We start from the raw sequence: 18,166 nt of genomic DNA, 5'->3' as shown, positions 1-18,166 counted from the left end.
TTTCTTTGTGCGGATTTCTTTGGTATCTGAAGAACTATGGACAATCGCATCCCATTTTGCCTAATTCCATTGCACAGCCTGTCTTTCCCTCCTCTCTAGGCATAGTAACGAGCCATTTTGGACAGAATATTAACCTGTGATGAGAAACGGGTAGTGTACAACAATCCCAAGCGTTCTCGCGATCGGCTGACCCCGGGTGCGCCCTCCCACCTGCTCTCACCCCAAAACCATGATTCCACCAGAAGAAACTTTTGCTGTGTGACCTTGCGCCTTCCTTCTGGGCACACCATCATAGGGAACCTCTATTCCCAGCTGGTTAACAAGAGTTCACCGAGCTCTTCGAAATAAGGAGCCTTCATTGGTGAACAGGAGAGGTGTGTTACTGCTCCAGGACAATGCTCGCCCGCACGTGGCAAGAAAAACGAAATGCACCATTATTCATCTTGGATACGAGAGACTGGTCCATCCGTCCTATTGCCCTGACATTTCCCTTACGGATTACCACTTGTTTCGGGTACTGGACAATAATCTTAGCAATGAGGCCATTGCTGACGTAACCCAACTGCGGAACGCGGTACAGACATTTTTCGACACACAGGACAGAAACTTCTATGGCAAAGTTATTTATGACTTTGTATCACGACGGGTGATTGCTGTAGAGTGTAGACGCTTCTTATTTTCCTGAATAAAGTGACCTTTCAGGGCATTTGTGTCATTTTATATAGCCTTGTCTAAAACCTGGTACTTTCCGAGATGAGTTCAACATTGAGCTAGAGAAAGTTTTAGATGATTCGTAGACTACAAAGCTGTAACATTTGTTTTATTTGTGCCCCAAAACTTTCTACCGATTTCTTGCCACGAAATGTTTCTCGAGGGGCAAACCGAGTAGAATAAATTTCATTTTTAATTCCTTAAAATATCGTCCTTTGAAGAAAATTTCTCCCTCCTAGAGAATCAAGTTTGCAAAACTTTCTACACCGTCGTATAGACAAAAAATTAACAGTGCTATCTTTAAAATTCGCAGTGCCTCCATGAGGGAGCGCCTAGGGCGTTCCTTGAAAATACGAAATAGCACTTGGGGTCGAGCAGAAACATTATTATTATTTTTGTATAAGCTGTCATGATCATTGGGTAACCATAAACTACTTTTCATTATTCACATGATTGTAATTTAATCACTGGGACTAGAAAATTATTTAAATTCAAATGCAAACAATCTTAATTGCTTTACGAGGAATACCCATGCCGGGACAGACGATCGAACCCGAAACTTTCCGTGGCAAAATTGCGAGTGGATGACTCACCGCGATGAATAAATAAATATCCAATGTGCAACTAAGTCCAATATTGTATGAAAATAAATATTTGTGAAATGTGGTTAAAATTGTCCGACACTAGGAAAATTTTATCTGGACTGGCCATTCTTAATTGCTAATTAAATTAGGGAAGAAAAACCATCATTAAACTAAATTATTTACATGTAGGCACTCACTAAGTTCACAGTGAATTAATTATGTATGACCCTCGGAGTTGCAACAAGACAGAAATGAAAGACAGTTGGCTTTCCTGCCAGAGTACTCCCCTGCCATCTAGCGCCACATCCACGAACTACTTGAACGAAAGGGCAAAGTAGTTCGAAGTGTCACCTATTCCGATTCTCCAGTCCTTTCGTGCTTATTTCTGTATTTTAGTACTACAGTAAAACCTCGTTAATCCGGACCCCGATAAGCCGGACTTCGTTTAATCCGGACACGCAAAAGAAAAAAAAGCAGAATGCAAGGTTTTAAATGTGGCTAGACTAGAAGTCAACCACTGATGAAATTCTGTTTCCCGCAGACTTTGTACTGTACTCAGTGGGAGCCCAAAGGGGGGTTGGGGGTTGGTGGGGGTTATAACCCTCCCCTTTTGGACTAGTATTCATAAAAAAAGAACGTCAAAGGTAGGAAAATATAACAAAATGAGGGTTGACTACCAAGAAAAAGTATACGAAAATCCTGGGCACACCACTGACTGTCCTGTATAGTGTATTTAGGCCTATGCCCTTTAAATACACCATAATAAACGTGTTTTGTTGCTATAAACGGAGTTTTAATGCACTTTCTACTATTCTTTTAGGTTATTTCAGTTCATCCGAACTTTCATTGATCTAGAATTGATCTCCACTGGGGGGGGGGGGGGGTCACGGGTTATCAGGAAGGCTTTGTAAACCAAGTCCATTTTTCAAAACTTTAAGAGTATTAAATGAAGGTGAATTGTGTGGGGGGAGAGGGTCATTATTTTATTACAAAACAAAAATTTAGAAGCAATAATACAGTTTCTTCTATATCCTCTAAAACATCTATTGAAGTGTTAATTGACTGCTACTGACACCATCCCTTAATACACACTCCATACTACGCATTTCCGATGATACATGTATTTATATCATACAATGTACAATATTCACTTAGTAGTATAATAGAATAGTATAGTAGAATAATAGTGCCTACTGTACCCCGGCCAAAGCAGTAAAACTCCCCTTCGTTCCCAAATCTTTGGATCTATTCTCATTTGATGCAGCTGTGGAAGAAATGTGGATGATGACGTTAAAAGTCTCAGATATTTGTCAAACGAGAAGCTGCAATAGAGGCAGAGAAGTTACACATAAGGATAAAGAAGCTCCCCTATGAAAGAACTTTCTAAAGTCTAGAGAATCTTCTAAACACTTGCAGCAACTTAGACTTCTGCTCACAAACAAGATAAACAAATGAACTTGTGAACAAAATAATATATGCTGTCTATATTTTCACTCTTGACCTCAAAGAATTTAGAATACAAATGTCAAGGGGGCTGCCGGCAGTGCCAGTGCCTGGCTAAACGGGCTTGCTGGATTAACGAGGTTTTACTGTATTTTTGCATTTTCTTCATCCCACGGAAATTTGATTCTGTTAAGATATGGTAACAAAACTTTTTTTGAGTATGCTTTCCAATTTTTATCTTCCTGGAAACAAAAAAATGTGTTTCTTTCGTGTTTTCCAAACGATCGCTCTCTCTGAAATTTCTGTAGCTAAATAAAAAAAATCTTGCGGTCCAATCGTGATGAAATTTAAATACAGTGTAAGCAGAAAGTTTTCATATACAGTTCTTACCTTTCAGACCTTTGAAATCGGTAAAAAATGCTTCTTATCACTTTTGTGAAACAACATTTCCTTGGGAAGTCCTACAAATACGATCTTGGTCTTATTTTCAAGCTCTTTGCAGCTTACAAGTTTTTTGTTTATAGAATTTAAAGAAGGACACTTCGGTTCTGCAGTCCAGTTTCTACAATATTTTCCTACAATCTTGCAACTATCACACTACAACACTTCATAACTAGCAAATGAAATTCCATAAGAATTTTCACACAATATAAAGCATAATTTGTGTATAAACATTAAAACACATGAAATAATTTACATATAATATATTTCATCAAGTTAGGTACTTACCTATGGCTCTGGAGACTGCCAGCTGTCCATTCACTCGCCACGTTCCCCAAAACATCACACAACCACCCATGTTCTGTATCCGTTCCTTCTCATCCTGTAACAGAAAAATAAAATAGTATATATATATATATCTTCACACACACATCATTTAGAGATGGCCAAACGGATCCGGATCCACTGGAATCCAGTTCTAGATTTTGGATCAAGAGCCGATTCCATGGATCTGGTTTGTCATTGCCGAAAATCCAGATGAAACATAACTTAAAAATTCACACATTATAATTTCCTCTAGCTAACATTTTCTACTTCCAGCGGTGAAAATGATCACTGTGCTGTTTACAAATATGTGGTGAATGGTAGATATGACTGCAATGGAACTGTAAAGTTATGGACTGGGATGGATAACAATCCCCTACCCATCACCTTTAAAAATAAACTAAACAATCTATAACTGAAGATGATAATAATAATTATAATAATAATAATTATTATTATTATTATGATTATTATTAAAAACGAGTGGTATATTTTGCCACATATTATCTAATCATCATAAAAGCCAACAGAAGTCAGAACTCATGTTTGATTCATAGTCCTAATCTTACAAGCAATCTTAATCCTTCTTCTTGGATGGAAGATTAAAATAAAAGATGTGGTCATGGTTAAGCATGACTTACATTCAGTTCAAAGTTGTAAAACCAAAAACACCATGATCATGTCGGTGGAATCCCTGTAGAAGGATTGAGGTTTAAACAAAGGTACATGTTTTAGCTGTCTCAATTTTTATTATTCTAGTTATTAGATGAAGGAATAACTGGTTACCCCATTAGTCATTGTAAATAAAAATATTTGTTGATCGAAAACTCAAATATCATGGGCATAGTAAGGAGAAGGCAGGGAATATTGTTGAACACACCCAGGTGGCTGTGGTAGTCAGTACAGACAATTGTTGTTTTAACTCATTCAAGGTGATGCACCACAGCTGACTCACTTCAAATTTGGTATTACAGTTTCATTTTAATTCAAACATTATTACATTTTACAATATATTATGGAATTTTCGTTAATTTATTTCATTGCTCTACGACTATAACTGTGACAGTCAACCTTTTCCTGGCAAGTAGACAGACATTATTTTGTAACATACTGAAATGTTACCTATTATAAAATAGGCAATGATCAAAGTGAGAGGGGTGAGGGGGGAGGTAGCCAAATTTTCACAAAGCATGCCCCACCTGTTTCATTGTTAGCATGTTAAACCATAGGAGAACCCCCCAAAGCTCGACCAAACATTCCCTCCAACTAACATTTTCCACTTCTAGCACTGCTAGAACTGAAAATAATTGCTGTGCTGTTTATAAATATGTAGTGAATGGTATATATTCTGACAAGACAAGGCATAAGACACATTTCTTGTGTCAAAATAGATAGAATATGTTTCTGACTGACAACACATGTTCTCCCTGAAATCCTAACTTATTCACAAACAAAAGGGAAGTAGTTCTTTCAGAAAAAGTCACAAAAGTTTTGTAAAGGTTATGACGGAGATGGAAGAATTGAGGAGTTACAATGGACATGAAACAAGTGGCGGTGATTGGGTTCCAAAACTCTGGGGAGGGGGGAGGCCAGTTTAATTTTCCTAAAAACTGACCCCCTCGCCACCACTGCATGGATCCATACAAGCATTTCCAATGAACACATATGGTAAGCCACATGGGTAATCATAAAGTACCGTATTTACGTGTGTATAGTGCGCATGCGTGTATAATGCGCACCCTGGTTTTTGATGGGTAAAATTTACAAAAAATTATATCTTGTATATAATGCGCAGTACAATCCAGTTTCAAGAAATGGTTTCCTTAGTTGTAGGTTGTACAGCTGTTGCTATGCTGATCAAGAGTGAATAACATCACACCTATTCAATGAGTCACCTATTGCTATGTGGACCAAGAACAATAAGCCACCAACCCACGCCACCTCCCCATCTCCCTCTCCCTCCACGGTGTTTAGCATCCCAAAACTTTCACTCTTTAACCACCGTATTTATTCTGTAATAGTAGAAAGCGAGATCAAAATTACCTTATGGATTTTCAGTGTCCAAGAAGTTATTTTCTATTATTTCTCGCTTAACAAATACTGCTGATATGCATCCCATGTGACAGAAGGTGTATGCTTGAATTCCGCCACAGATGCACTCCTTTTCTTGGTTTCGCAGAACATTCAAGTACAAAGTGAAAAATCGTGTGAAATGGCCTCCAAACTATTATACGTGGTTTTGCTCATTCCTTTTTTTCTGTTTCTAGAAGAACTTCACAATATATACTTTTTCCGTGACTAATAGGAGCACATTCAGGACCTTCAAACTAGCAGTTAGGAGCACAAGATTTCTTCCATTAAGGAATTTACACACTCCATATATTGGCCAATAATACATTTTAATTATTGTTTTCTTTCATCCAAAGCACCATAGAAATAAGAACGTTCCTTCATTTTGTGATGAACTTCTTTCAACTGCATTTCACATTAGTGTTGTTATCTTTAATGGAATACTGTTGCCATATTCAGAAACTGCAGGATTTAAGCTTTACAACAATATATAACATGATAGGGTTCAGTAAACATGAAAAACCAATGCAAGTGTACCAAAATCATGGAATGACCCTGTATGGTTTCATGTTGGCTGTCTGAATTATTCTGTGCATAATACGCACCACAGTTTTTGGGAGCAAAAATTTTGGAAAAAAGTGTGCATTATACATGAGTAAATGCAGTATTTGTATTTACATGTTTGCTATTTTATGTCATGCCACTTTTGGCAAATCACGGTGATGAGGATGAGTATTGAGCAGACGAAATTGATGAAAAGACACTCACAAAGAACATTCATGTCCAAGCCACGCCTCAAACTCAGTTGTTTGACAACCAAGCCAATGGCCTATTCAAGATTTTATTTTGAGGCAGGACTAGATGTTGTTCATAATTCAATTGATTGATTGAATTGTTGATTTCAGTCCACTTTATGTACAGAAAGGTTAACCGGGACTTGACCTACATTTTAAAGTGGGATGCAAACCACTGTGCCATGAGCCTCAACTGGGTATCGAATCTGGGACCCCTTGATTATAACTACAACATCAGGGAAGCCCATGTTGTTCATAAACTTCACGATTACATTACAAATACTGAATACTGACATTCAAATTATAAGTACAGTGCAGTAAGTACATTTAATTAATGAAATGATTTTGTCGACACCAGTACCGGATTTACCTCTTTGCCACCCCTAGGCCAAACAAGCTCTGCCGGCCCCCATACCGTTTATCAAGAATGAAAAAATCATTATTTTCTGTATTACTATTTTTACTATTAACCCCATGCAATATTAATTAAATGATAGTTACACACGAAAAATGAAACAAAGCGATATGACATATATGATATATATAAATTACATTTTAACATTTACCTTGTTTTTCAGAGAAGACTCTTATTTTTACTTCATTTAGTTGATAGGACAGAACACACACTGGGCTCATCAACAGTACTTTCCTCAATTTTTTCCTGATTACATTTCTCTATAAAAAAGAACTGATTTTCGGAACCTTCTTCAGAAATGCTTCCTGATTTTCTCTTTTTGTATTGTGACCCACTGATCACTCATAATTAGCGTAATGACGTTTTAAACTTACCCCAACAAACGCACGTTGGACACTGACACACGCAAGATGCGACACACCACCTACTTCTTGAATAATATTCTCGAGCAACTAACAGTAGAATAGTACAATGTTATTAAACCCCTTTAATAATGCTTGTGCCGACAGTTTAATTCTCAACAATTCAACGTGAATCACTTGCTTTTGATATGCGGCCAATGCTGGTAGTAACAAGGAACGCAGCCAAGCCGGTGTTGTCTTTCAAAACCAAGCGGCAGGCTCCACGTTCTTGACGCAATCGCCGAAACGGCTCAGCACAATACTGTACATTCGAAACAACATCGTCGGTAATTAAAACAACAAATTAGTAAACTAGATCCGAGCCCTGCTAGCCTCTCTCTCTTAAGAAATATTCTTCGTTAACTTATATTTACAATACAACTACATTAAGTCATTCTATTCGTGTGTTCAGAGAAAAAAGAGGCAATCCGAGAATTAGGTGTTCCTTATAAATTTAAAGCAAACAATTGTTGCACCCCTACTAAAGTGCTGTTCTAGGCCCGGGCCTGGTCGACACATAATAATGAATGGATGACTTCTACATAAAATGTATTAGCTAGAAAAATAACATAATATAAGCATTCAATTTATTTGAATGTTAATGGGTAAATTTTTCTCCTCCCATCTCCATCACTCACACACACACATATACAAAGGGGTTTATCCATAACGTTTCCACCTGGGAAAGTGTATTTAGGGGGGTGCAAGGGTCAAACTGACCAAAAATTGGACTTTTGTGAAAAATGTTGAGGAAATATTGGGGGGTGTTTTATACTTTGTTATTTCATGGATATAATTGTGTGCATTGGAAATAAATTTTTGCACAAATTTCATAAATCCAGTTCACCTTGCCCACTATATGATTCTAAATTTCCAAATTCTGGTGCATATTTAGTTACTTTTAAGTGCATAGAAGCCTCCTGCCTTGTGATAAATGTAATATTTATTTTAGGTTGACACCTGTATGTTTGGAGGAGCTGTTGCTCAATATTGACTTTGACAGGGAGAATGATGCAAGGCACAGAATCCATTCTTAATTTGTTTTATAAATATGCCAACTATAATTGCACTATCTTTGTGTAACTAGCAGTCCACAATTGACAAAACAACCAGCACTCACTTACATAATATTACATTTTAGTATCCAGTGTTTCTTGATGAATTCAGTTATTTTGAAAGATAATTATTTCATCTACTGAAGACGGAGAATGTTCTATAACCCTGTTATCAATAATAGCACGTATCCAAGGTGGGGATCAGGGGGCCAGCCCCACCCCTGGGAAATCTTTCAGTTTTATTTTTGGCTTCTTGAATAATGTGACTATGAAGAGAAATAATTATAGAGGCAAGATGGAGAATGTTCCATAACTGTTATTGATAATAGCACATATCCAAGGTGAGGTTCAGGGGGTCAAGCCCCATGCAGGAAATATTTCAGTTTACACTGGATAAATTAGTTTCTTGGCTTCTTGAATAATTTGACAATAATTTGAGGAGAGCAATTATCGAGGCAAGACAGAGAATGTTCTATAAATCTTTTATTAATAATATTGCATGTAAACTTTTCTTGCGCTTTTGTTGTTGTTGTCGCAGTGAGCGCAATCATTGCGCACAGATTTCTCATCTTTTGGAACCTGCACAACAAAGCTAGTGCCACGAATGACGATTCGTTGCATTATTTATTCTTTGGAAAGCGCGAGAGGGAACGTTCTTGAATAGGAGGTGGAGTCGAACTACTGGTAATATTAATGAAAGGTTTTTATCTGCGGAACATTCTAGAATATAATGACGATATAAATACCCGGCTTCAATTTTCCGGTTGATCAGTACAACCGAATCGGTTAGTAATTCGAAAATGAAGAGGACTAGTGGCACAATTTCCTGTAAAGTACCGAAGTCTACTTCTAGTTCCAGTTCGTGTCCGAAGATAAAGACATTGACGACTGTGGAACTCTCTAAGCCTCAGTGTAGTGCAGTGGCGTGCGGTGCTAAATCAGGCAGGGGAACAGGTGACCTGCACTTGCCCCCCACCCTCCCCCTTACCTTCCATGCCTGTCGTAATATAATGCAGTAGACCAAGTAAAATTCAACCCTTACTGAAATGAACCAAATAAATGTACGATACATATGTTACAAATTGTCAGAAGTGACATACATGAAGCACGTTAAAATTATGACAATAACATTGTTAAAGCGAATATGATATAATGTAAAGAAAACATTAAAAACAAAATTGTTGATGCACAGCAAAGAAAAAAATAATGAAAGCAATTTATAAGTGATCAGAGGAAATAAAGATTTGGTCGAATCCTGTTTCATCTCTCTATTTGTAGATTACGTTGACATTATTTTTTCTTGTAGAGTTGAGTATTCTTGTAATTCAAATGTCCTCAATGAAATAATTACATTCAGATGGCCGAATTTTTTCATGACGTCCGCTAGATTTGTAGAAATTGTGACAAAACCCAAACTGTTCCAAACTCCCTTCTCGGGAACAAACAAGGACGACAATAATTTGCCGCTGGAAGAGTATCCAGTTAATCATTTTACAGAGTTGTAGTAACTTGTTTGAAAATGCCTTGTGTATGCTTTCGTTTTAGTCTTTAATCCAGTTAGGACATGGCCGTAGGCAGGAAAAAATTTCGGGGGGGGGGGGGGGTCATTCATAATTGTTCCCATGGGCGTCGCCAGAAATTTGAATAATAGAAATAATAACAATAATTGTACAATAATAATTAAAATTTCATAATAATAAAACAATTTTATTCCATAATAATAATACTAATAATAATAATTATTATATTATTGTTATATCCTTGAGGGGGCTTACTCAATCCAGCAGATGAGTGAATAACCAGCACAAGTTTCTTTTTGTTTTTTTTACGTTTTGTGTACTGAAATGCACAATTATTATACTTCATCATTAAACTTTAGATACCTTCAAGAGAAAAGCTTTAAAAGTTAGATGGAAATTTTAGTCATAAAGCTTTTCTTGTTTGACTTTAAAATTAATTTTTTGGAATTTTGAAAAGTGTGGAACCAGTTATTCTTTTTAAAAACTTAGCCTGGTGCATGGATTGTAACATCAATCGCGAACGTAATGCGCTACAAAACTGGAGATCCTAGGTTTGAACTCCTATCAACGGGGATTTTCGACTTTATCGGACGGGGAATTTAAAAGCTGGAAAGGGAATTTTGGGACAATCATAAGGGAATCTTCAGTCTATATTCCCTGTGACGCAGGAGCTACACTGGAAAGATGACAGGAGAAGTGATAATGGAGGGGTCGCGGGTGGGCTACGATTCTGAGAATAAATCCTGTTTCACTCAAGTTTCAGAATTCCAAATGTATGAAAATTCTAGCTCGATCGTTTCAACCTTGTCTCCATGTATTTTTGTGATGCTTCGAAAAAAAAATTGAAAATTTGTTACAGATTTTGGTTTCTGAACTTCCATTAATCCAACATGTCAGAAGTTTCGGGGGGGGGGGGGGGGGTTGAACCCTAGAAACCCCCCTCTAAATACGGCCATGAGTTAAGATAGGTATTGGTTTGATGTCTTTTCTGTAAAGTTCAATGAACTAAAAGCTTTCGTCATACAACATTCGCAACCCTACGCTCGCAACATTCACTTTCTTGTCCTGCCGCTGCGTGCATCTTGGGCCTTGGCTTGGGGCTGGTGGAACAGATGGATGCGAGCTGTTCCCTCGGAAGCTATTTTGCAGCGTTTAGCCAAAGCATTTAGCAGACGCTTAGACTATAGAACATTTTTCCAGTTCGTTATGAATGACAGACGCAATTTTGCAATGAAATTAAGAAAATATGGACTTAATACACTCGAAACTATCACTACGACGCAATTAAACTTTAGCACATAGCAAGAATTTGAAGGAAAAGGAATTCACTATGTCTCTCGCAGGAAACAGCTAGAGAGTTCAGCTTCCGTGGTGAGGATCGTTTACCTTCGCGCATGGTCGGAAATACTCGGCATCAGGCCGTAGAGGGATGAACGACGATGGTAGGTGAAGTAAACAAACGCCCAGTCACGGTGAATGTTTTTCTTTGGCGTTACTTTTGGAAATGTTGATTTCGGGAGAAAGAAGTGTTCTTATTATGTTAATACAGATAATTTAAATAGCTTCAATGGGCGATAAGTAGGAGGGAACAGCCTGTTCCCTCTGTTCCATGGAGGGACCGCCACTGGTGTAGTGTTAGTTCGGGACATGAGCCGAAGAGATCGAAGGTCTCTAAAGTGAATATTTCAGCAGTACTGGATATTGGAAGGGTTTATTAAAAAAACTAAATAAGCTGCACAGAACAACTGTAAATCAAAGTTTTGAGTGATGATTTATTTGTGCCCGGGGCAAATTTCGTGTATGCAGTCCGAGACTTTCATGGGATAAAAAGGACTTTGACATTTTTATTTAAGCCAACTGGGTTCGACACACTCAAACACTTAACTACCACAAAGGGACAGTCGAAAACTTTATGAATGTCGAGAATAGAAAGCAAGAAGATGTTGCACATGTAGACATTTTAGCTGAAAATTCAGGCTCTGCCAGGACCCAAACCAGGATCTCTGCCACATCGTGCCATTGCTCTACTGGCATACCCGGAATTTTCGAAAGGGAGGAGGGGTTACGCATACTTTTTTCGGTAGTCAGTCCTCATTTTGCAGTCTTTTTCTGCCTTTGCCATTTCATTTTTTTTTTAGGAATACTAGGCCAAAGAGGGAGTATGATTGAGCACGCCACTGGAGATAAATGAGCCAGCATTTTATCATGAAACTGTAGATATGTTGCGAATGGAAGGGTTTTCACTGTCCATTAAGTTTTTCGTGATCCAGCTGTGTTCGAGAAGATTTCCTTTGTCTTGTGCTGTTGAAAAGAAACGGACGAACACATTGTGATAAAAACGGCAGCCTTCAACGGTGGCTTCGATTTAGGGGACAGTTGCTCCCCATTTTTTTGCCTCTGCACCAGACCTTGTCTACCAAGAGAAAGTAAACTTTCCTTGCACCCCCCTCCCCCATTTTGGCACCAAAAAGCTGCCACTGGCCTTAAACAAACACAGACTTGTGACGTTCTATCTCCTTAAAAATATGTTGATCAGCCCCCGTCCCCCCTCCCGAAAGAAATTTCTGGATACGTGCCTGGTTAGTGCAAATACCTGGAAAATCAGTCTCAGCATCTGAGGGTTAAAAGTTAATGGGATTCTACAACCCACACGTATCCATTGCTGTACATAGAGTATTTTGATTTTAAATTGGATTATCTAAGCACAAATCCTTTGTAGATCTACATTTCATCATTTTCAGTAATTTAAAAGCACTTAAGATGTACCCAAGTCATTCCCATATTTGATATCTACACTAATCTGAAATGGGTTACAGTACATATCAGATGCACTTGTCATTATAATACTAAGCAATGATTGCTATTAACTCAGTCAAACTTGGAAAAGTGCTGGCAAAAACTACAAGCTTCTTAATTTCTATATATATATAATTACAAATCATACATTTGTTTCTACAGTACATGCACTTGATTGTCACATTGCTTGTTATTATCACCAAAAATGTTAATTTGATACAAAAGAAACTATGAAACTTTCATCACGCTAAATGATTTTTAGAATGATGTGTTTCCTACACAGGTCTTGTGTATGTCTGTGATAGAAATGCTTCGACTGTCATAAAATTATTACAGATGTCTAGATGAAAGCAAAGGAAACCCATGAAGATTCTCTTGAATCAATGAGAAGAAATTCTTAACATACGTAATTTTTCAGAATTTGGAATAGTGTAGAGGTTTCTTGAAAGGAAATTTTACAAACATTCTTTGCTGGCGGGGATAAAACATTATTAGCCTGCGTGTAAAATGAAACATCATAAAATTATCTAGGCTGACACATTCTAAATTGTCAAAATTGAAAGGTTGCAATATTGTATTATCATTATCATTATTATTATTTCCTTGTTTCATTTGTAATTAGATTACAGCAAGACAGACAAGCAATGTGCACAATCACAAAGAATAGAACATCTGCAAGTTTGTAATAGAGGGGCAAAGGCCAGTGGCGTATGCTGGTTTTAACTAGTGGGTAATCTCCGACACTTGATTCATTCACCACTCCTGAAATCTCCATGCAAATATACCTCAACATCCATACAGGATTTATGAATATATGTGTTAAAAATTTTACCTTATTGTTGCAACCACTGTCGAATAATTGTTGTGATTGCACTTGCAGTTAATCTACGTTTAGAATTTCAAATAATAAAATAAGAAAATATAATAAATCTATAAGAAAAAACCTGTAACAAAGAATATGAAAGGAATGCGGTAGTGAAATAAAAACCCTCAATATTAATTGAAGTGTAAAATTCACGTTACCCCAGTACCCAGTTACTCGTACATTCCCGATTTTTCTTTTTATACACGGAAGTTTAAGTTCAAGACCTGTGGTACAAGAGACTCTACTGGCCTACCTACATGGACGTCCGCAGGATTATTTCCAGGGAGGGACAAGCAAGGTAATTTTTTTCCAGGGGGGCAAAGGACATATATTTTCCTCCAAAATAGTGATGTCCTCTCAAAAAACACTATTTCACTCTAAAATTATCATGTTTCTTCAACGAATTTATAATCATTAACATAAATTACTGTGACTGAAATGAAACTATGTGTGAAATATATAATTTTAAGGTAAACATTCATTTTCCAGGGGGTCCGTGGCCCCCCTTGCCCCCCTTCCGGACGCCCATGCCTACCTACATTAACTATTTCCAATTTCTCGGAAAAGATCCCGTTCCAAATATTTTTCACACGTAAATATTGTATTATATCCATTGCCTTTAACTTTAGTAAACACAGAACTAGCACGAATACCTAACCACTAACAGCTAAACAAATATTAAATTCTCGAATCGCTACAACACGCATTCAATTCCCTGCGCCAATCTTCTATTGTGGTTCATTCCTGCTTGACACAGAATTAAGTTCCCTATGGATGCTGAAAAATTCCCTTTCCCAGCTTTATATTCCCTGCGATGAGCGAGGTTCTATAAGTTGGAATCATTGCGTTTTTTGTTTATATATTTTACATTCAAACATCTTTTATCATTATGATCATTATTAATCTAAAGAGGGGGGAAAAGCAACTTAAATTACCTAATATATGTGTATACGTATATATATAATTTATTTCTGATAGCATTCCCTTTTAAAAATTATTCATTTCTGTGAAAGAAGTACTCTCACTGGTTTTGAAGGTTACAAAGAAAGTAATCACGCATTTTAAAATACAAAAATGAAAAAGTAAGCATATAAATAGTTTAATTACTTCATTAATCGATTGATTAAATTGTTATTTGACGTCGCTTTTCTGCCACTTTTGGCTAATCACTATGAGTGATGATATGAAATTGATGAAGGGACATTTACCAAGAACACCCAGGCCGGTATTCGAACCCTGTAGCTCTGGCGTCGTAGGGAGTTGTGCTAACACTCCGCAACGGAGGTCGGTGTAATTTTTTGAATTTCAAGTTCAAATTTTAATTTATTTAATTACCTTCATCTTCAATATAAAACTTTTTTTTTATTTTGACAATATCTGTGGAAATAGCAGAGATCAGGAAGACAGGAGCAAACGTAAAATGAGATTGAGAATTAACAGAATAGGTTCGCAAATGTTATTCAGATTTCCCTGTTCTCGCGCATTTTCAGATGTATTTTCTCTACTTTCCTTTTCAGTACGTAATTTGTGAACCCAGAATTCTGTTTCCAGAGAAATTTTCCTGTCGTAAACAACACAGCTCCTATCTACGATACAAAGGCCATCGGGGAACAATGGCAGAAGAGGGTGCCAGCCAAGGGAACGGCAAAGACTCTGGGGTGGAGAGTGCGACCGATGGACTCTCCTCCAGAAGGAGCTTACCCTTGCCACGGAATAACCGCGCCTGAGAAGCAGTGTTTCCTTTCCCTCCCTCCCGTCAAGGGAATTTAAAGGGAGCCGGCGGAATCTCACCCTGACGTCACCAGATTCCACCAGCTGGAGAAAAAGCCTCGCGGACATTTCGCGGCAAACGGTTGAAAACATTCGCGCACTGGGAGCACAGAAATATGTGAATCGAAGATTGGTTCGGAAGAATATTGCAAAGAAATAAAAAACATCTTTTTAAAAATTATAGCTGGGTCATCTCCGATTACCTAGGTGACCCAGAGTATACGCCGCTGGCAAAGGCTAATTGGGATTCCTTGAAATTGTTTGGGTCAAAAACCCTGATGAAACTTGATATTCAACATGTACCAAGATCCTCAAGAGTTTGGTAAGGTGAATTTTGGTGAAGACCGGAGGGTACAGTTCAGTCAAATCCATTATCCTCATCTCCTGTTTGGATCTTTCAATATGTGAAAGAGAGATTGGTGTGCAAAAAATAACTGGAAGCTACCACACTTTCCTTCCATAGAAAACTGTAACTGTCATGAGGAGTCTTTCCAGGCCAAAAGGTTATGTATGTAAACTATTCCCCATTCAAATGTCTGGGAAGGACTCGCGACACAGGTCAATAGTGAAAAAAAGAGAAGTATGATGGGAAGTCAGTAAACAGGTCACAAGCTGATGTGAATTAGCTGAAAATAGTTGCGAGTAGTTTCTTAAGGCGTCATTAGGTGGCAGCACAATCCAGTTTGATGATATTCACTTAGCAGTTGCTAGATAGCAGATGCACACATGGGCAGCTGTTTAAAAATGCCGACCATACTAAAAAAACTGTACGTGAAGATGGTACGAGTGGAGGTGATGATTCGAGCTGACAGGTGAGTGACGATAAGACAGCATAGCAACTGCAATAGGGTGTTCTTGTGGTTTTAGCCTACAGCATAATTGTTTGAATTTCCAAAAAGTGTGCGCATGGTGGCAGCAAACGTTTCATGGATGATGAAGATGTTGAATGTGAGGCAAGACTGTGGGTAGAACAGCAGCCAAAAGACTTTTATGCAGCAGGTTTTGAGAGGCTGATAATGTGATGAGAAGATGTCTCAATGTTGGTGGAGATTATGTCGAAAAATAAAAACTGTTTTCAAGTCAGTATATCACTTAGCATTCTTTTAATAAATGTTGGTGACCTACTTAGAGACTTAACTATGTATACAAAAGAAAGGTAGGCTGATGATATGAACATGAAATGTCAGATACTCTTGCTGAGAGTGTGTTGAAGTGGAAATGAGAAGAAATAAAGTAGATATTATGGGAATATCAGAAGTGAGATGGGAACAAAGTGCCTAACTGGTAAGTCAAGAAAGGGGGTGCTTGCACACCCCTTAATTTTCTTCCACACCATCTTCAGCACACCTTACGTTCAACTGCAAACGCTACCCCATACTATGTCATGTCATCATATTGAGCGCTGAATGTTAGGTACTGAAGTAAGACCGTTATTATTGTATGCAACAGGCAAGCACTGAAAGAGATGCCGACATACATACTGTCCTGCAGGGGCAGGTTACTAATATTGTTGCAGTGTTGCACAACGACCGGATATTTTACAACAAAATTTCATACTTTTTGTTAGTATATTTTAAATTTGCTTTCCTATTGAATATATTGAACATAAACAAACAATTTTTCCCTTCATTGCTTCATAAAGCAAATTCCATTATGATCTGTTAAAAAATAGGAGGCAACCTGCGAGATTTCACAGTGTACGAGTAGACACACAGGTACGCGTTGCACAGACGGAGCAACGGCCTGATCTCAACAGCAAGGAGTATTGGAGCAAAGTTCAACGCTGTTCTTCCTATCCCCTGCTTCAGTCGGCTTGGTTGTTCCAATGGGTTTACAACACACCACAGTCAGGCGACCCATCTCGGATCCCCCCGGCGGGTGAGGAAAGAAGAGGGCGGACCAACAACAAAAGCTTGATTGCTAATTCTTTCATACACCGTGAGAGAGCAGCAGCCAAGTTCTCACTGTCCTGTGCCGTAGAGCAACAGACAAAATGTCCATGTTAGGCAAAGAGAAATATTTTATTTTGGGAGAGAATCTTAACCTAATTTAAATTATGCTTGAAACTTGTAACAATTTGATTTGATTTGTTGTTTCTTAAATCCACTTTATGCACAGAAAGACTAATCGGGACTGGACCTACAGTTTAAAGTGGGATCTGAACATTAAAGTACTTCTTATGTAATCACAAAAAACACAATTCTGCATGCTGCCGAATAAATGGAAACTTCAAATTTTGTATGATGATTATTAATTGTACTCCTCGAAAGTGTCACATGTCAGTCACATATAAAACTATAAATACATATAATTACATTATAAATACATACACATTAAAGTTATATAAATATATTATATATATATATTTGCTGCAACCACCAACATGCTGAACCACGAGCCGCCACTGCTTTCTTGTACTGGCGGCAGCCTCTATAAAGATCAGCAGCCATTTCATTTTCTTTTGTCAGCATTGTTATGAATTCTTTTATTTTTTTGTTTCATCAAGTAGTCTGTTCATAGTTTTCGATAATTGACTATAGCCAGTGGCAGCGATTGGGTTCCAAAACTGGGAGGCAAGGACAGTTTGCTTTCCTTTGGTAGATAAGGTTTACCATAGTGCTGGGGCAAAAGTGGCAATAAGTGAAGGGCAACTGCCCATCCATAATCGCCTATAGCTTAATGTGAGTTATTTTTTTCTTTTTCTTTTTTACATTGTTGATAAACGGTCTATTTTCCATCTGCTTGTTCTTCCTCGCACTGGAGCAAGCATTTCAGCTGCTTTCAAGGTATCACCAGGTAGTGCTCGGGAAATTGTATTTAATGTGACTTGTAACGTGAAGGGTAGTTTTCTTGTTAATACATTCTATGTATTTGTTCCACGTAACATGTCTAGTAAACGTACCATTTCAGGCTTTTTCAAAAACTGTTAGGAAGAGACCTAATGTTCACGAAGAAATTTTACAGTTCGTTGTTGGGG

The 18,166-nt window shown here is 37.8% G+C and overlaps 1 protein-coding gene across 2 annotated transcripts in view; it reads right to left on the bottom strand.

Annotated features, from left to right (window-relative positions):
• The window catches only part of LOC145990047 (uncharacterized), a 507,967-nt gene that overhangs the window by 324,231 nt on the left and 165,570 nt on the right, over positions 1-18,166 (bottom strand). For both annotated transcript variants that reach the window (XM_083125681.1, XM_083125682.1), the window contains exon 6: positions 3,468-3,561. In XM_083125681.1, the coding sequence (XP_082981807.1) occupies positions 3,468-3,561 (94 nt within the window). The remainder of the gene's footprint in view (positions 1-3,467; positions 3,562-18,166) is intronic.

This window comes from Lepisma saccharinum, chromosome 7, assembly GCF_977018435.1.
Source record: "Lepisma saccharinum chromosome 7, izLepSacc3.1, whole genome shotgun sequence".
NCBI lineage: Eukaryota > Metazoa > Arthropoda > Insecta > Zygentoma > Lepismatidae > Lepisma > Lepisma saccharinum.
Note: the sequence above shows the minus strand (reverse complement) of the source record. Positions and strands in the feature narration are given on the sequence as shown.